Source organism: Ictidomys tridecemlineatus, chromosome 11, assembly GCF_052094955.1.
Source record: "Ictidomys tridecemlineatus isolate mIctTri1 chromosome 11, mIctTri1.hap1, whole genome shotgun sequence".
NCBI classification, from domain to species: domain Eukaryota; kingdom Metazoa; phylum Chordata; class Mammalia; order Rodentia; family Sciuridae; genus Ictidomys; species Ictidomys tridecemlineatus.
The window spans coordinates 103,280,257-103,300,096 of NC_135487.1; the positions used below are offsets into that span (position 1 = coordinate 103,280,257).

At 52.2% G+C, this 19,840-nt stretch overlaps 1 protein-coding gene across 3 annotated transcripts in view; it reads left to right on the forward strand.

The window, feature by feature from the left end:
- Positions 1 to 19,031, forward strand: part of LOC120890536 (ubiquitin-like protein 4B) — a 44,049-nt gene extending 25,018 nt beyond the window's left edge. For 2 of the 3 annotated variants that reach the window (XM_078026966.1, XM_078026967.1), the window contains 4 exons: positions 371 to 521; positions 852 to 1,001; positions 13,592 to 13,653; positions 15,075 to 19,031. In XM_078026966.1, coding sequence (XP_077883092.1) covers positions 15,860 to 16,399 — 540 coding nt within the window. In that variant the 5' untranslated portion in view covers positions 371 to 521; positions 852 to 1,001; positions 13,592 to 13,653; positions 15,075 to 15,859 and the 3' untranslated portion in view covers positions 16,400 to 19,031. The remainder of the gene's footprint in view (positions 1 to 370; positions 522 to 851; positions 1,002 to 13,591; positions 13,654 to 15,074) is intronic. The other variant, XR_013428011.1, reaches the window with a different exon arrangement.
- Positions 19,032 to 19,840: the final 809 nt, after the last annotated feature.

A 19,840-nucleotide genomic window follows, 5' to 3' on the forward strand; every position in this document is an offset into this window, starting at 1 on the left:
TGAGATGACTCAAGATTGGAGGGATTATTCTGAGAAACAAGACTGGTCCCCGCCTGGAGGGGTTGTGAGATGTATCTGGAGGCTTAGGACTGTGGGCAAATGGATGTTTGTTGGTTCCAGCCTGTGTCCCGATTAACATCCAGGTTGGCTGTTTTCACATGGCAGGTGGACCCTTTGCTCGGGCTAGGATTGTGGCTCAGCGGTAGAGCGCTCCCCTAGCTGGACGGGACCCTAGTTCGATCCTCAGCACCACATTAAAATAAAGGCATTGTGTTAAAAAAAAAAAGTTTAAAAAAAGGAAGAAAAAGAAGTCTTTGGCCTGGGCAGAGCTATGTGCTGGTGCTAGAGGCTGGTTTCTTTTCCTGCGCAGGCACCCTTCCTCAGCTGTGGATTGCTGCTGCTGGGACTCATCCCAGGGGTTGCTGCTAGTCCTGTCTCCTCCTTTTGCAGAAGAGGAAACTGAAGCTGAGCAATATGCTCAGGCCTGCCCAGTCATGAGGTTCTGGACCCCAACTCTCCCGGTACGAGTCTCTGCTGCCCCCAACTATAGTAAGTCCCGGGACAAGTATTTATTAAGTAATTGTAGCATGCGAAACTCTGGACTATGCCTCGGTCCAGGTAAGAATGTCCCTAAGTAAAATAACATAGCTATTTCCAAACTTGTGGATTTTATGAACCAATTAACAATTTTAATGGAAGGATGGGCCTAGGTTTGGCAATTTTTATTATGCCAAGGATAGGGTTCCTAGTTGCTACTCCTTCCTTCATCATGTTTTACAATGAAGAAGAACATTTTAAATTGGAAAAGGAATGAGGAAGAATTCACTGCTTATTTTTCTCCTTCACCTCAGATGGGCAAAAGCATCCTTATGGACCAGAACCCTTCCTTGGAATCAGAAGACTCAGATCTGCCCCAAGAAGCACCCCTCGTGCTCTGATCTTAGGTGACACAGGGCTGGCCCAACCCTTAGCCATCATCCAGCGGCCCATTTCAGAAAAAGGTGGGCCTGAGTGTTGGAATGGGGGGGCTGATCCAGGCCCTTCTCCTGGTGCCTGGCAGTGGCAACACGGCTCTGCCCTCAATGCTTAGACTCTTGTGCACTAACCTGGGGCACTGGCCAGTTTCCCTGAGCCTTGGACTCTCTTCTCACTGGCTGTGTGACCTTAAACCAGTCCCTGAACCTCTCTGGGCCCTTTCTTTGACTCACTGGGCTGTAAGGATAGACATTCATGTAGCAAGCACACAGATGTGCGGTCATATGGGCTTCTTTTTAAGAACTTGCTAAATATCTCTCAGGATTCCCAGACCACCCAGCTTCTATCCCATCACTCTGTGTTACAGAGCAGGAGACCAAGGCCTTCGACAGAGGATGTGGCCCCCAAGGTCATACGGCAAGCTGGAAGAGTGTGACACCAGGGGTCAGATTCCTGGCTCCCCCTCCAGAACCCTCCTCCCATGCTCTGTGGCCTCCAGGTCTTCACCCAACCAGAGAGCGGTCCAGGGGTGTCATCATTCTCCCAGTCTCCCACGCCACCAGGCCTTTGTTCTCTCAGGTGGACGTGGGGGTACCTCCTGACCTCCGCCACCATCTGTAGGTCTGACTCCACGGTAGCAGTTTCCCCCTCAGGTGGTGGCGTGTCGAGGCAGGAAGCCCACTCCAGGCACCATTGCTCAGGCTCTGTGTCTGCCCTGGCATAGGGAGTCTTCTTCCCACTGGTGGTGGAGACCATTCTGGACCCTCCCTCCCGGCCTTCCTACCATCTCATTCCAAAGACCAGGAGGAAGCCCCTTCTTCTCTGGAAAAATCACTCCTTGTTGGCTCTTCTAGGCTCAGAGCGGCTCCCTCAGCTTCCCATTGTCACCTCCCCTTCTGCGTCACTCCAGGACAGGGATTGTGAGCAGCCCTGGTCCCTCTCCCTCTCAAACCTGTCTCATTCCCCCTCCTTCCCATCCTTTTCATCCTCCCTCTCCCTTCCCCTGGGCCCCCGGTCCTCTGCTCAGTCTTATCTGCCCCGGGATCTGACCTGCAGATGCACTCGCTGCTCTGCATGCTCCTGACCCTGGGATGGCATCACCGCCCAGCCTGCCTGCCCCGGGGCCAGCTCCGGCCTGTTCTCCTTCCCTTTAAAAGCCCCCATGTCTTGAAGCTGATTAAAACAAACACAGCTCATATTTTTGTTCTTAATCCAATTCTGCGCTGGGCGAGGGTCGAGGAGGGAGGATAGAATGACAGAAGCACATTCCTCGCCACGCCAGGGGGAAAGCCAGAACCAGGTACCCGCCAGGAAGTCCCCAGCCACTGGGGAGGCCATGGTCCTAGTGGGGTGCTGGCAGGGGATGATGCTGGGCCCCTCCCTGGATAGGACCCAGCAACTACTCCCAGGAGGGTGAAGGGAGAGGGGGTCAGGAGTTTTCCAGGCCCTTCCTGGGGGCAGCCAGCTGGGGGTGGGGCTCCCAATAGAGGCCTTTATTCTCTCTAGTCTGGAAATGTGACGGGACCTCTTGTCTCAGTCAAGCCCTTCCCATGACATCCCCCTCAACACTTGACCTTGGAGCTCCTCAGGACACATAGCTTCAGAGTCATGCAGTGGTGCCTTCTCACCCCAGAGGCAAGGCCCACAGGCCTCTCTGAACCAGAGCCTATGCTTCTGCCCCCCTGGGCTGCCCCATGAAGGGCCTGCCTGCAGCAGAGTGTGGAGGAGTAGCGAAGTCCCTCCGCGGTGCCCGAGCTCTGGGGCCCAGTGAGTCTGAATCTTGTTCTGCCATTTTCTAGTTGTGTAGCAGTGGGCAAATTTTGTAATCTCTTTACACCTCAGTTTCATTGTCTGTAAAATGGGGACAAAAGTAGAACCTATCTCATGGGACTGCTGAAAAGATGTGTGTGCGGGAACACATCTGGCACTATACTGTTTATTACACTCTGTGCGCCATCTTTATATAGCATATTATCATATTATGCTCTGGCACTAAAATCTGTATTGCTACTAAAGGGAGTCTTGGTTATCATGGTTATTTTTTTATTACCAGGGATTGAACCAAGGAGTGCTTAACCACTGAGCCATATACTAGCCCCTTTTTATTTTGAAACAGGGTCTCAACTGGGTTGTGTGCCACTGTGTCTGGCTCATTGTTATTTTTGGAGGCAGACAGAGGTAATCCAGGGTTCATCTTTTAATGGCTGAGTGGTTGTAAGTAAACCATGCGTGGTCCCTGAGACTCAGTTATTGCACTTGTGAAATGGGAACAAATCTGGCCTCAGAGAACGGTTGTGGGGCTTAACTGACAAATGTGAAAGTGTCTAGCGCTGGGTGTGACGTGTGTTCCCCGAGTCTTGAAATAGTGTGATTCCTCTGTTAAAAGAGATCTTCAGGGACAACCCTGTCTGAGAGGAGGGAAGAGAGAGCAAATAAAAAGAGGGAGAAGGGAGAAAGCAAAGGTGATATGGTCCAGGATGGTCTCTGCAGGGTTTCAGAGAAGGAGAATAGGAATGAGATTGAAGAATATGAAAAGGGAAGAATGTGGAGAAAGGAAAACTGCCGAGAGGAGGAGCTGAAGGACCCACTGCTGCTGGATAAGGGATGACAGAGAGCTAGAGAAGAGGCAGGAGGGGTCGGTGGCCTTGGCTTGTGCCTCTCCTGAGTCTGTGGCAGGAATTGTCCTGGCCTCAACCACTCCTCCCCCATTTGCAGGAACAGGACCCCTCACCCCTGAACTTACAGACACAATCTCTGCAAGAGGTCTCTGGACCAGCTAGGATCTTTGGAACAGGTGGGAGAAAATCCTCTGGGCTGCAGGTTCATGTAGATTCTTAGTCCTTCATGGCTAAAGAAGATCCTCAAGAGACGTTATTTGAATTCCAGTAGTGACAGCGGGCCGGCCCGACCACCTCTAGAGTGGTCCAAGGACCTCTCAGGTCAGGGCCCTCACTGCTTATACAGAGGTATTCACAGGGTCCCTTTCCAGACCCATCTCCAGCTAGGGTGGCTGCAGATCAGTCAACCTATTTTGTGCTCCATCTGAAGGACAGGATGAGTAGAGAGGACCCTTGCAGCTTCCTGGGCCTTGGGGGTTGAGTGGTCCCCACTGCCCCCTGCCCCCCCCCATGTGTGCTCATCATTGCCTCCCAGATTCAAGGGAACTCTTATCCTCCTCCTGTACCCCATGGTCACGTGGCTTGGGCTGGGACTATTCCCCAGAGCACAGCTCCAAACTAAGATGTATCTATAGGTCAGGGAAGGGGGACTGGAAATGGCCCGTAAAAATCTTGGGCTCCCTGTAAACACAGAGCGCGGGTCTTTGAAAGCCCAAAGCACTTTTATGTGCTAGTTAAAGGGCCTTCCTGTTGTGTTGCCCAGAGTTATGGGGAGACGGGTGGGGGATGGGGGCAGTGAGGTAACCTCTACCTTCTGACGCTCTGGGTTTCAGAGAAGGGAGGAAGGGAGGGCCGAGCAGCTTCTTGGCTGTCACTGTCCACTACCAAGTAAGGACTTTAGGCTCATCCTTGATGCTTTGAGATCCTGAACCAGCCCCCCTAGGGCAATGTTGCAGGCCAAAGCAGCAAGTAGAGTCCAGGCGGACAGCATCCCCAGCCAGGGAGAAGAGTCCCTGAGGCAGAATCAGCACTCTTGAGGCAGAGGCTAGGCTGCCCCTGTGGATCTGAAGTATGCAGAACTAGGACAGTGTGAATTCTTCACACTGAACAATTTGTGGGACAGATTGTTCCAAGGTCAGCCTTGCCCATGCCCTGTGTCTGACAACAGCATCAAGGGATCCTGGGGAGCATCTGCCCCTCCTCATCATGAATAGGAGACCATCAGCAGCCTGCTTCCCCTGACAGCCTGTAGGAGTATGATGTCTATGATTTTTTTTTGGGGGGGGGGTACTGACGATTAAATCCAGGAGCACTCTGCTGCTGAGCTACATCACCAGTCTTTTCTATTTTTTAATTTTGAGACAGGGTCTTATTAAGTGGCCCAGGCTGGCCTTGAACTTGTGATCCTCCTGCCTCAGACTTCACAGGGATTACAGGTGTGCACCACTGCACCCAGCAACATCCATGAACTTAAACTTTGAAAGCCCCACTAAAACAAAGTGTTCCTCGCTCTGGGAACAATGAGCTGTTCAATTTGCTTTTCTGTCTGGGAGAGATGGGCTCAGCCAGCCAGAGCGGAGAAGCCCTTCGCTGACTGCGGAACGGGGAGGAGGAAGCTGCCTGTCCTTGCTCATCCATGGCACCCTGTGCTCTTTCCCCTCAGGGCCTGTTGCAGCATCTTCTCCACACCACATGGCTTCTTCTTCCCCATTGTGAACTTGGTCCCTGTGGAACAGAACTAAAGGAGAGACCAGCATTCACTGGCCACCCCGGAGCCAGGCTCTATGCTGGTGACTGCATACCAAGTCCCCTTCCATCCTCTTGCCCTACTATATGGGAGACACTAAGTTCCTCTCATGGCTGTAATTCAGGATTTGTCAACCTCTTCCCCCTCATCCGTCCCTTTTGAGAATTAATATGTGTCTTTTCTCAGCTTTCCAGCTTATAAATAAGGAAGGCGAGGTCCGTGGAAGTTTGGTAATTGGGGGACGCTTCAGCTAGGTAGTGTCCAGCCCAGGGCTCTTTCCCTGTCCCTTCAGTTTATCTTCCCATTCTCCTGGTCTCCTTGTTCTATGATGCTGGGACACGGAGACAAGCCCTGCTCCTTGGCTGGTGTCACAGGTATCTCAATAGGATTTTCATCTCAGACCTGTCTTGTCTCTGTCAAACAGCCTTGGCCCTTGGCCACTTGCTCTTGCTACCCTCTTTTGTACTTTCCCCATCCTCTCTCCATCCCGCCTGGGAAGCAGGAACCAGAGCCACGCACTAGGGCTCCGTACCCAGGCAGGAGGATTTCTACATTGACCTCACTATGACCCCCATTTCTGGCCTGCTGGCCCGAGGTGCCCAAGTGGCCTCAGGCCTCTGGCATTCTTCCCTGATGCTGCTAGTCATCCCTCTGCTCCTCTGTGACCCTATTGAGTTTCCCCAGGTCCGGCCAACCAAACACTGCCATATGGGGGAGAGTTACATTTCCTGTATATGTGTCAAAATATCTGAACGGATGTGAAATAGATCAGACATGTATAAAAATAAACTTTTACAGGGTGACTGACTGTTCCCCTCCAGGGGGAACCAGTGATTCACTCTTCATCTGGGGCCCAGAAACTTGGCTGAGGACTTGGGGACCACTCCCCACACGTGGCTCCCCAAGGCCATCCTGCTTTACTTCCTTGGGCTTGGGGCCAGCATCTCTCCTGGACGACATTGTCCCCAGGCAACCGTGGGTGTGGAAACTCCTCCCCAGTAGGCCAGCAATTAGCAAGACACCTTTCCGGGGCCCTAGCCTCCTGCTCTTTCAGCCCCGCTGTCCCTCGGACAATCCAAGACTCTACAACCCAGAGGACCCTCCCTGCCTAGTCTACAGTGGGACCACCTGGTCACCTCTTCTGCTCATCGGAGCACAATGATTATATCTCAGTTGTCCTTTTCCTATTATTATAAGTGTGAGCCCTGGGGGACAAAAGGGCAGGGGCTTTCTATCCTGGCACCCCTGCCTGTGAACTATGACAGCTTGTCGAAGTCATCTGCTTGTCAAGGTCGTCTTGTCCATCTCCCTGCTTCCCGCTAACTCTGCACCTGACTTGGTTTGACTAAATGGGGCTCATTCTCTTTACTGCTAATGGTTTGTAGGAAGTAGCATCCTGGACCTCATATCAGGAATTTATCCCTAAATGTAACCTGCATTCTTTTGCACTCTCACCCCACACCCCCTTGCCAGAAGTGGAAGGTCAGGTATGAGTGGCAGCTGAGGAGGATGCACTCTGGTTTTGGACAGCTCAGGAGATTCCTGCATTGACCATTCTGTGATTCTGAAGCAGCTTGTAGAGAAGACCTTGGTGACCATTGATTCCCATCAGATCCCATTCTTGGGCTACTGGTTTCTGACTGGCAAAGAACCTTAGCCTCCTCTTGACTTCTGCCTTAGCTCAGCCAAGGGACCAGAGGGTCCTAGACATAAGGCCCAATGTCCAGCACACAAACTTAGAACCCAGAGGCTAGGGGCTCATTTCCATTTTTTCCACAGCCATCAGGGCTAGAAGGTTCCTTTTCCTTCCCAACTGTGCTACCAGCTGGCAGGAAGGGAGTTCAGAGTCACCTCATCTGTCTCTCACACCCTGCTTCCTGGCCCCTGGGCCATCACTGCAAATGCACCATCAGTAACAGCAACGGGCCTCTGATGAATAGCTGGTATCCTGCCAGGAAGCTGGTGCCCACAGCTTAGACTATACCCTCCATTACCTGCCCACTGCCTCTCAGGTCTTCTTTGATCACCTTAAGTCCAGGCCAATTGCAAATGCCAGAAATGGTTTTCAGCCGGCTTCTGCTGAATCTGAAATCTGGGAATCTTCTAGGTAGAAAGACACAGGCATGGTGTCAAAGGGAGACAGGATTTTGGAGAAGCCAAGGAAGGGCAGGGCTGACTTTCTCTAAGTCTCTCTGGCGCAGAGACTCCATATACCTCTCTTGCCAGCCCCTGATACTTTGTCCCACATGCTCTGTACTCCCCCATACCATGAGTCCTGTACCTCCCCAGACATGGCACTCTTAATCAGATCCCTTTTAGTTTAAGTAATGGAGTGACTAGTCTAAGAGTCCTAGGAGCATTTACCAGGGGGTGGTCTTAATGTGCAACAGGCATTGGGTCCAGCGTGATGTTCCTGCAGTGAGAAGACACTGCAGAACAGAAACTCTTATATTGGTGACCCTTGGGAGGCCATCAACTAGGATTTCAGGCTCCTGGTTAAGCAGCTCTTACTTGGGTTCCAAGACCAGGAAAGACTTAACTAAAGGAGTTTTTTAGTTTATCACGGAGGCTGAGGCAGCCCCTGACCAGGCCTGAGTTTTTCTATTGGCTGGTAAAGTCCATGCCACTCTCAGGAGCATCCCGTCAGCTATTGGATCAGAATTTTCTTCCTCTTCCTTTTGGCTCCAACCTCTTCTAATGACTGGCTGCATTTAGTTAGTGCTACCAGCTGGAAGAGAAGGAAATAAAAAACGAAATAAACAATTCGTCCAGACCAACATTCCCACCGTCCAATTGGACCTCCTCAGGGTTAACCAAGCCCAAGTCAAATCCAAATTTGCTAGTTCCCTAGTTCAGCTGTAAAGCAATCTCTCTCTTCCCAGAGCCTGTCTCACAGGTAGCTCAGTGTCCCTAAGCCCAGCCTCATTCTGCTCCCAGCTTTCTTCCCTCCTTTCTCTCTGGCCTTCCATTTTGGTCCCAGCATCCTTTGGGGCAAAGGTCATGCAGCTTGTTATGTGCCATGTTCCCTGGCAGGAACCTCCCTTTCCTCTTCTGAAAGAAGGGGTCTTGTGGCCAAGATTCTCATCCAAGGACTGACCTTAGCACCATTAGGCCAACAGCCAGGCTGAAACAATGGTGCAAGGTGCCCTGTTGAAGGACCAGACTTTGTATCTCTCCAGGAACAACAAGAGTGTCTTTGGTCCTGCAGAATCAGTGTGGCAGCATCTTTGGGGTGGCCACAGGCTTCTGTATCCAGACTGTGCTGGGGACTTGCAAGACCAGCAAGAGCAGGCAGGGTCCTGGGTGGGGCTCTGTGGGCACCTCCTCTATCCTTGCTTTTAATGCATCATATTTGATTTTTACTTCATGTCAAAGGGTCCCTGCCACTCAGGATGATGACACAGTCTTCAAGGGAACAGTCACCCTTGCAGGAAGGAGAACATTCACCAAACCGTTCCTGGGGGTAGGGGCTAGCTGCCAATGCCCTGCTTTTCTCTGTAGCTGCCACCATTCTGCCTGACCTAGGAGGCTCTTTGCTTCTCCACTTAATCTGCTCTGGATGTGAACAATCTTTCTTATTGCTGCAGCCAAGACAATATTTTTTAAGGAAGCACTTTAAAAAGAATTAAAGGGCAAATATGATTTTAGAACTAGAGGATGCATGATGAGTTCAAGGGTACCAGTCCTAATGGAATCAGGTCTGCCTCAGAGTGCTTCACCTGGCCTGGCCTATCAGGCCCTGGCCTCTGCTGCCAAGGCCCTTCAGCTCCTTTTGTTCTCTGGCCTCCAAGTGAAGAAGACAGTTTCCTACCCAGGTCTGACACCATCTGTGTCTGTGCCATCCACAGTATCCTGGAGGATTTTCTTAGGCTGGCCTGGAAGAATTTTCCTGGTTAGTCCCTTTGGCCTGTCTTGATGGACGCTGGTGAGCTGGTTGTTAAGACTGGTTCTGCCTCCGCTCTCTTCCCTTTTTCTGTGACTGAAGAAAATTGCTTTCCTTTCTGTCTCATCTGTCCCTCTGATTCAATTCTAGCCTGAGTGTTTGCTCTTATTCATGGTAAGTCTGCAAAACAGACCCAACTCCCCAGAATATGATGCAAATGCCCGGGCTCATGCTCAGTGTGCCAGGAATATCTGTGGAATGCAAATGTGGGTGCATGGATAAACAGCCAACCCTGGGACCTGGGAATCGGAGACTTCCCCTTATCCCTGGTGTTCACTGATGGTTCTTTTTCCAAGGAGATATCTTGCTGAAAACCAATCCCTGAGGGTTTATAATAGCACTACTCTTAAGTTCGGGGTACATTTGGAATGACCAAAGGTATGTGACAGTGCCATGGCTGCAGGCTGAAGCAGACTACTTTTTGTCAGCTGAAATCATGGTTAAAGTGCCCCTATCTGATGTGATGGGTCACCTCCCATATCATGAGCAGCGTCTCCTCCAGGATCAACCAGAGAAGATGCTGAGGGGAGAAAAGAACTGACTATGGGCCACATTGCACTGGATAGGGTGCTGGCATTCCGGCAGGCGTCCCTGAAGAGCTCAGATGGTGGGAAAAAAGCCCTTTGCTCAGCATAGCTCAGGTGTTGTGTGTGTGTGTGTGTGTGTGTGTGTGTGTGTGTGTGTGTGTGTGGAGGGGAGGTGGGAGGAGAGAGGGAGGTGGGGGAGGGAGGGGAAGAGAAAGAGCAGGCACGCAGTGCAATAGCTGGGGTTGCTCCTTTGGGACTTCTGTGCTATGCGCTGCAGGGATTTACTCCAAACTCTGGAAGTTTTGGCTCCAGTAAAGAGCAACTCTGTGAAGGTGACTGGCCCTGACCTTCTTATAGTTACCTCCCCATTCCCTCCCTCATGGCCCTTTGGTTATACAGAACCCCTCACTGTTCCACACAGATGTGTGTATGCTGAACCCTTTTGCCTTCTGCCCTGGGGCACCTCTTGTAGCTCCTTCAACCGCCCCCCCCCCACCCTGTAAAGGTCCCTCCCTGGTGAAGTGCTGTCACCTGCTGCACCTCTTTTTGGAGTCAGGAATTCCTTCTCCTCCATGGTAGAGTTAGGCATGGTGCTGAAGTGACAGGTTTATGTGCCCCCTCCCCTAGGGACACATCTTTCTGTCTTTCTCCTGCCTTGGCACCTGACACAGTGCCCCACTCAGGGCAGGCCCTGATATCTGTGTCCCACACATGACTAAGGAGGGGCTCATTTGTTGATGAGGCTCTGAATCCAGCCAGGGTGAAGTCCTGTGTGCCCAGATCCCAGGCTCGCTTGGTTGGTATTGGACACTGGAGCTGGCAGGGGAGGTCGCCAGTGACATCTAGTGGTCAAAGCAGGCTGCAGCCTCACAAGGTTTTCTAGCTGGTTTCTGCTCCGCTTAGGGGCCAGGTTTCTGAATTGCCCCAGCCAGCGCCCGACTTCTCTAGGGCTCCAGGACAATAGGGTGTCTGGTGAAGGACCAAAGCCTGGACACATGCTGGCTGTGCATTGTCTGCAAGAGCAGGTGTAGGACTGCAATCTGTGTACCCTGGGCTCCTGTGGCCCCAAGAGATCTGCTATCCTCCTCTTGCTCAGAGACCCCTTTCTAAAGAGCTGCCTGTTCTGTCCTGAGCTAGGTCTGGTGGGGCACAGAGCAGCCTCAAGAGATCTCCCCCCCTCAAAGGAGCAGAGAGTCCCTGGTGATAGAGTAGAAAGTCACACAGGGCAGCCCTTGCCACAGGCCATCCAGGAACTTCCATTGTTTGCCTTGCCTTTCAGGGTGCGGCACATCATGGGTGCTCAAGGTGTGCCATTGAGTGCTGGGGCTGTGTGGGGTGGAGGCAGCAGGTAGTGCTGGGAGCCATGACTGTGGACTCTCAGCCCCTTCAGGATGGATTCCACTTTCTCTGCCCAGGCTTTCCCATGAATCTTTCCAGACTCTAAGGGAAGTGGGAAAGGGACACTGTTCTCAGAGGGGGCCTGTAGGGGTGAACATTTTTGCCCTTGTCTCTGTTTCTCTCCTTCCCCAGCAGCCCCTGCAAGTTCAGCCTGGTGTCATCAAAGGACAATAACTTGGTAACTTGCATTATGAGTAAGGTGGGGCAGGGGTCAGAGCTTATCTTCCTGATAGACCTTCCAGGAAGTCCCAGGGAATGGCTGCAAACTCATGGCCCAGAGCCCCTCAGCCGGGGATCCTGTCCCACCCCTATCTTACCCTCTCTGCCTAGGTCTGCCTGCTGGGGATGGCTTTGCCTGCCCACCTGTGCAGGTGGGGGGGGGGGCTTGTGGAACCATACTTTGTGGGGCATATTTCTAGGCCTAAAGAGATATTTCCTGAGTGTAGAAGGGTGACAGGAGGAGCTTCATTTACATTTGTAAATTAACTCATTCACCTGAATGTCTCTGGGAGGCACACACTGTGCCAGGTCCCTCAGTGTCCCAAAGTTCAATCAGCCCATTCAGAAGCATTGCACAGAGGAACCTGGCTGCCCACACACCAGTGCCACAGGCCTCTCCCAACCCCACCCATTTCCCCCACCAGGCACTGTGACACTGACTACATTTGCCATTGTTTTCTGGAGGATCTGAGCCCACTGCTGTCCCTCACTCTCGACTGGACATTTGTTCCTTTTTTTCCAAGTCACAAAACCCACTCATTCCACATGATCTTCCTCCCTAATTACAGCAATCATTGTTGGATTGCATGCTCTGGTTACACAACTGTATTTTCGCATGTTAATTGCATAATTAGGACAAGCAATTATGTGGGAAAACTTTGGAAATTTCCAGGCTCCCAATGTGATTTGAGAGTCCAGCAAGGTGCCCCTACTGTCTACCTTGGAAGGACAGTGGGGACTCTAGGACACCAATGTAGGGGTTGAACAGTGACCACTTCTCTCAGCTTCTCCAGATACCCTGATTCAGAAGCTCTGTCCTTATGGTCCATGGACAGTGGCACTTCCTAAACCAGGTAGCAAGTGTGAATCAATAGGCATGGCCCTCAAAGACCCTGTCAGCTGGCTCCTGCCTGCATGTAGCCGTGGGCCTTGGGGATATGGAGCCTGGGCTGTGGCCCTTGTGTGTTTCTAGAAGCTCAGGCCTAATGTGTCTTCTTCAGTGGCTTCTGATGTCCTGGGCAGCTCACAGCTGAGTAGAGGGGTCTAGGAGAATAGGCTGGATGCAGTGGCTGATCTCTTCCTTCATACTCCAACTCCAGCTTCTGTCCTTCCTCAAAAGACCCATGGCCTTAGAGATCTTACAGACCACTTTATTCCCATCCCAGCTTCCTTCTGTCTCCTGTAGAAAATGGCTCAAATCTCACCCTCTGGGAAGCCTTCCTGGGTTGGTTCTGCTCTGGGCATCTCCACAGGGTGGCCCCAAAACTATCAAGTCCATCTGATAGTTTGTCCACCGCAGGGTCCTTCCCTCCAAAGACCGGGAGCTCCTAGAGAACTGGCCCTGGAGAATCCTCATCCATCCTCCCCTTCCCTCTGCACAGATGCTGTGCTATCATGGAGTCCATGCCTCTGCCCCCAATACTGTATGTATATTTGCAAATTGCCTTATTTCAAATGCATCCAGGGAGTCGGTTATTTAAAGAAATACTATAGAAGATCCTTTGGTAAAGACTGGAATCACTTTGATTTATTTTTTGTGTAAGTTTGGATTTTCGTCTCTCTAGAGATGGGGGGAGGGAGAGGCTGCAGGCAGGTTTACATCTTTCTACAGCCTTCAGTACTGGCCTCTGCGTACTCCTGTGTGGCTCAGTATGTCTAAATCACATCTGCTTTATTTGACAAGCGTGGTTCCAAGGCCATCTGTGTGTCAGTCTCGGTGTGCTGGAGGTGAAGGTTTGACTACAAAGAGAGACCAGACCCAGTCCCTGCCTCTCAGAGTCACTGAGGGAGACACATACGTGCCAGGTGCATCAACCCAGGAGTGTTCACGGGAAATTGTGGTTGCACTGAGGGAGGTGGGACTGACTTTGCCCCAGACTCCAGAAGACAGGGAAGGCTTCATGGAGGAAGGGATTTTTAAGCAGCATTGTGGTTGGTAGAGTTCAAACATGGCAAACAAGCAGGGAATGGCAGGTGGGTGTGGTTTAAGTGGAGGATGCAAAGTAGGGACATGATAAGACTGGGGAGACAAAGAGATTAGGGTGACAAGCAGGGCCAGGCCATGATCTGTGTGTAGACCTCAGAGGCTGGGTTCAATTCCAAAAGCAAAGGGGTTAGAATTGGGTGGTGTTACAGGAGTGACGCACGCTTACTTTTATTTTAGGAAGATCCCTCTGGTTGTGGCATTGATGGACAGAAGGTGGTGAGGCTGGACAGAGATGGACTGTGAGTTCGGAGCCACGGGCTGGAGGGAGGAGAGAGCCTAAGTGGGGTGGGGTGGGAGTGGGGATGCAGAAGAGGGGTGGAGCTCAGAGACATTTGCAAGGAAAAAGGGAAATGACAAGAGGGCTCCTTTGGTAGAAGTGAGGGGAGGAGAAGGGGGTAGGGAAGGGGCAGCGCACAGGGAGGGACAAGAGGTCAGTGAATTCCTGACTTGTGAGCTCTAGGTCCTCTATGGACTAGAATTTGGGTCACCTGCCAAGAGTGAGAACACAGATGTGGGGGAGGGTTGTAAAGGCTAAGTTTGTGGTGGGCATGAGGTTTTTCTTCAGCTAGCTGCTCCTCTTCCTCTTCTTCCTCTTCCTCTTCTTCCTCTTCTTCCTCTTTCTCCTCCTCCTTCTCCTCCTCCTGGATTGAACCCAGGGGCACTCAACCACTATCCCCAGGCATCCTCCCTTTTTTAGTTGTAGTTGGACATAATACCTTTATTTATTTTTATATGGTGCTGAGGATCGAACCCAGGGCCTCGCTGGTCCTAGACGAGCACTCTGCTGCTGAGCCACAACCCCAGCCCAGGCACCCCCTTTTTAATATTTTATTTATAGACAGAGTTCCATGAATTGCTAAGATGCTGAGGCTGGCTTTGAATTCTCCATCCCCCTGCTTCAGCCTCCCGACCCACTGCGGTTACAGGTGTGCGCGCCTGTGCCCTGCTTCAGCCATTCTTGGTTGCCAGGGGAGAAGGTTGGAGGGAACTTGGGATGGGATCAGGGGCTGAGTATTGTGGAAGATCAAGTCCAGAAGGTCCTAGGATTTTGGCAACAGTGTCATGCCCCTGTAGAGTCCATGCTGGTGATAAGGACAAGGAGGCCGGGTGAGCGGGAGGGAGGAGTGGAGGAAGGCCTGGGTGTGGACAAGCACGCAGATGAGCACAGAGAGCTGGGGAGACCTGAGGGGTCCCTGACAGTCAGCACCCCAGCTGGGGGACACCAGTCAGGGTTTCCCCAGGTTTCTCACTTCTCATCTGTGACAATGCTTTCCTCCAGGATTACATGTGACAGCACACGTGAAGGGCTAGACCCAGGAGGCCCTCAGTTACACAAAAAGCTGCCAAATGCAACAGCAAAGCTGGCCTGAAGGAGGCTGGTCAGGGTCCCTTTCCTTGTTCACCTGTGAGCCCCAGGGGTCTGTTCAGTTGCCAGCGCATAGGCACTAAACAGGTGTTGGTTTCAGGAGGTAGGCCAGGTAAATAGGGCTGAGATTAAGCTGAGTCTCCACTCTCTCCTCTGACAGACAGACAGCATGACAGTACCTGCCTTGTAGGTGAGCATTAAATAAGGTCTCTGATGTGAAATAGACACTATTGGTGGCCCTGCCCTGACCCCTCACCACTCATGTTCCTGAAGGCTGCTGGCTTCTTCCTGCAGACACCTGCAAGTCTCGGCTCAAGGGTTAGGAGACCAGAGAAGACACCAGGAGGCCACAGAGTTAGCACTCCATTAACCCAAGACAGGAGTCGGAGCACAGAGATCCAGCTTATGGCTTCTGAGGCAGCATTACTTGGATGTGCTCCTGAGAATCAACTCCCAACTAAACACTTGTACTCAAATCCCTGTCCCAGGGTCTGTTTCTGGGAAACCCATCCAGGAGAGCTTGGAAGGTGCTTGACAGGAAGAAGACCCCGGGCAAAGGCAGCAGGTGCACTAGTCTGAAGGCTTCGTGAAAGCAGCGATATCCACTTGGATACAGTGGGCTCCTGAGGTGTAGGAGTGTCCTGGCACAGAGAAGGCACCCAGAAGGCATCCCTTCTCAGAATGGCAGGAAGGGGAGACTCAGGCAGGAAAAGAGGTGTGCCCAGTGAAGCAGCATGCTCCCGTGGCTCCTTTGTCCTTTCCAGCCCTTTCTTTGTCCCTGTTCTCTTCCCCAAGGCCTACATATTTCTCTCCTGGTCCTCTTTATTTTCTCTTTTCTCCTCCTCTTTCTATGCTCACAATGTCCCTCTGCTGTCCCGAAAGTTCTGCTCCGGAAATGAACCTTTCTGCAGCATTGTGACATCACTGTGTGTCAGCCAGTGCCCGCCCACCTGGGTTGGGGCCCCCAGCCTCCTGGAACCACTGGCCCTCTAGTATAGGGCCACCTTTTCCTCTAGGGCCCCTTCATCTCCAGGGGCAACTTTCAGAGCATGGATCCCTCCTGATTCTGCTGTGGCCCAATGTTCCTCACAGTCAAGCTGCTTTTGGGCCGTAGATGCAACCTTAGGGTGTCGGGCCACGAGAGTGTGGCCACACTGAAGAAGCTGGTGTCCCAGCAGCTGCAGATACCTGCAGAGCAGCAGCACCTGCTGTTCCGCGGCAAGCTGTTGGCTGATGACAAGCGTCTCTCCGACTACTGCATTGGGCCCAATGCCTCCATCAATGTTATCATGCGGCCCCTGGAGAAGGCGGCACCGGAAGAAGCCCCCCAAACCCAGCCCCTGTGGCACCAGCTGGGCCAGGTCCTAGCCAAACATTTTGGGCCCCAGGATGCTAAGGCTGTGCTGCAGCTGCTAAGACAGAAGCATGAGGAGCACGTGCAGAGGGTGAGCTTGGATGGCCTGGAGCGGCTGGCCTGCCGCCTCCTGGCACAGCAGCCATGTGTAGAGCCGACCAAGAAGGAGGAGCCACAGGCTGTGGCCTCAGAGCTTCAGCAACATGAAGGAGGTGGAGAAGGTGGAGGAGGAGGAGCAGTCGATCAGTACTTACGTACTCCATAAAATTCTGGCCTCATCCTCCGTGTTTCCTGGTGATTTTCCCCCTCCTTCCTCCAGCGGCAGGTGCAGCCATTCTTTATTTTTGAACTTTTAAAGTGGCGGGAGGGTATTGGGAGCTCCCTGTTTCCTCTTGGGCTTGTGGTCCTGCTTCTGAAATGCAGAATGATTTTACTCCCATTACTGTTCCCTTGAAGGGTTCTCATGGCCCCAGAGCAGCTATTAAGGGACCAGGTCTGCCTCCCCCTACTAGGCTGAACAGCTCTGCTCAAGCATGGCCCAGAGTCCCCATGGCTCTAGACAGAGCCTCTTTCTTCTTCAGAACAGAAAGACACTGTGCGTCCCTTTTCCCTTAACCTGAGACCATGGTGCCTACCCTCAGGCTCCCAATAGCCAAGAGAAGGGTCCAGTCAGGTGACTGCCTTTGCTGTCTGGGTGAGGCTGTCCTTGCTATCCACCTGCTTGTGCTTCCACAGCTTTGGGGACAGGGGCTGCAGAGGTGGGAGTATAGTCGAGCTGTAGACCTGAGCTTCCAGGGACACAGATGTAGCCCCAGAAAATGACAGGAAGAGGAGACTCAGGAAGGAAAAGAGGTCTGTAAGTAGCACACTCGTGTGGCCAGCAAAAACCAAGCCATTGTCCACTGACCCATTCAGAGCAATCAGGAGAGAGCAACAAGCTCCAATAACCTGTCCATCACTGCCCAAGGCTTCGTGGGAGAGTTAAAAAAGAAAAACAAACAAAAAAAGGTACAGCTAGGACCCCGGGAGCCGGGATGAGAGACAGGTGTGCATGTGAGAAGTGAAGTCCCAACATGACACTAGGAGAGAGTTGTGACTAAATCCTCTGGTGCTTTCAGGGTCCTGGGATAGTCCCCAGGATATGGAAGAGCCAAGCCCTTCTCCTGTTCTGGGTGTGAGAGGGTGTCCTTCGCCTAAGGCCAAGGGATTCCCACTCTGTATGGGTGGGAAGAGGGAAGGGGAGCTTTCTGAGTGCTGTGGTCCCTCCCCCTCTCCCGGCTTCACTCCTGAGTCCCTGAAGTTTTGTCCTGGAGGATGGAGATGGAGGGCAGGGATGAAGGAGATGAGGACAAAGGAGCAAGCAGTGCCCGCTTCTCTGGGGAGCATCAGTCCTTGGCCTAGAGTCCCTGGCCCTCCTTTCCAGGCCTCGCTCCACCATAGACTTGCTGCTGGACCATGGCTGACTGACTTCCCCTGTCACATGTTTAGGTTTCCCACCTTGTTTCATGGGCTCATGATTCTAGTATCTGCTTGCCCTTAGGTGTTTGTGAGGGTTAGAGGTGAGGGCTACACGATGGGGGGTGACTTCTTCTAGGGCCTCAGTGGCAGGGCCCAGAAACACTGCCTGTGTGAGCCTGCTTGGTAACATCTGTCCCCCCACCTCTGCCAGAAGAAGACACCTTTACTCATTTGGCCCATCTCCTTTACCAATGCCACTCCTACTCCACCAGCCAGAGGAGAAAAGTTGAACTCTGAGGACCAGAATGGCCTTTCTCTGGCCACGGAGTGCTCAGCCCCTGCAGGTAGGGGTGGGGAGCCCAAGCCTGAAGCTCCTGTCTAGGTCCTGCCCCTGCTCCTGGGCCCTTCATCATCAGCTGGGAGGCCTCCTGACAGTTCTGTGAGTATGTTTATATTGGGGCTGTGCCGTTTGCCAAGGGGGACAAGCCTATTATCTTTACATTAGAGAAACTAATAGCCCATTTCCCAGGAAATCTGTGAGCGATAAAAATAAGTGGGCCGTTTTATTCCTTTTGCCAAGAGAAGCTAGCATGAAGGACAGCGGAGACTTGCTTTTCTCTCTGGTTAGTGGGAGCGTCAGGGCTGGCTGCTGGCAGGCCAGGGCAGGCAGACACCCCACTGCTCCTGTCCCTGGGCACTGCAGAGAACATCTCCAGTTCTGAACAGGCCACCTGTGCCTCCACAACTCCTGTTCCCCTTGCTAAGAGCCCTCCTGTCCCCTGATCCCCAGGTATCACATGGAGCTTACAGCACACACTTGAGTCAGTTTGCCACCTTTCCCAGGACTAGTTTCACCCAGTGCAGCATTTCCCATTGTGAGATGACAGGCCTGTCCTCTAGTGGATAATTTATAGTTATCGGTTGGGGTTATATGGAGAAGCTAGAGCAAGGGTAGACCTGAAACTCCAGCGCAGTGGGAAACCCTACCTCTTGGGCCACCTGCCACAAGGACCCTTCACTGTGCCGGGTTTCAGCTTACTTCAAACTTAAACCTGTGCCAGCTGAAGGAGCTTTCTCCTCCCTTCTGTGTTTCACCATATGGGGGGAAATGGGAATGGGGGAGACACTGCAGCCCTGGGCAGATAGCTCTTCTCTAATTCTCCACGGCATCTCCCCTCCCCCCAACCCCATGGAAGGACACAAGTGTCCCTACCGATAACAACTTTGTTCATATAGGAGGTATCTCAGGACTGCCAGCTTTGTGTTCCTGAGCAGAGACACCCAACACCTCAGCCTGGCTCCTTCCTGCAGGCCAACGTCCCACACCCTCTGGTACCTGGCAAAAGAGTCTTTCTGATAGAAACAGGAGCAGCATCTTGGGTTCATGTCCTACTTCATTAGTCCTTTATTCTTCAATCAATAAACATTTAAGGACCTCTGTCTCAGTCTGTTTGAACTGCTATAACAAAACACCTTAGGCTGGGTAATTCGTAAACAACAGAAATTCATCGCTTACAGTCTCGGAGGGCCAGAAAGGTCAGGGGTCAGCACAGTCAGTGTCTGGTGTGGACCTGTTCCTCATAGATGGCCCCTTCTATGTGCCCTCATGTAGCAGAAAGCAGAGAGACTCCAGCTCGTTGAGAAAGGCACTAATCCCAATCACGAGAGCAAAGGCCCATTCTTATTCTTAACACTATCACGTTAAGAATAAAGTTACCTGTGTAAATTATGGAGGAAACACCAACACTGGGCCAGCCTTCTTCCTGGTGCCAGGCTTTGTGCCTGGGACTTGGGCTGGTAGATGAGGAGTCCTGGCTCCTGACTGACAGTAGTGCGCCCCCTGCTGTCCCTAGCAGCAGGTGCAGCCAAGGAGCATGAGGAAGCACCTGGCATCCTGCCTTGGCCTCTGATTGACACGGCTTGGGGGAGGTCTGTTGCTTTCCCCCACTAGTTCTGAATAATGGGGCAGGGAAGAGTCTGTTGGGATGAAAAATCTTGCAGATGCCAAAGAACACTCTAGTGTTCTTTGGGTGCCTGGTTTTAGAAGTAATCCCCAGTCCTCTTTCCTTTGACTCTTGCCTGTTCCCCTCCCCGGCCTTATTTGCTCAGGATTGAGTGAGATTTTAGTCATTATAGAAAGATTCCAGCTGTTTTAAATTGGGAAAGAGGAGAATAAATGGAAGGAAGTGGAAAGCAAGGCTATGCTCCCCACCCGGCAAAATTGACAGCCTCCGGTTGAGATGCCTGT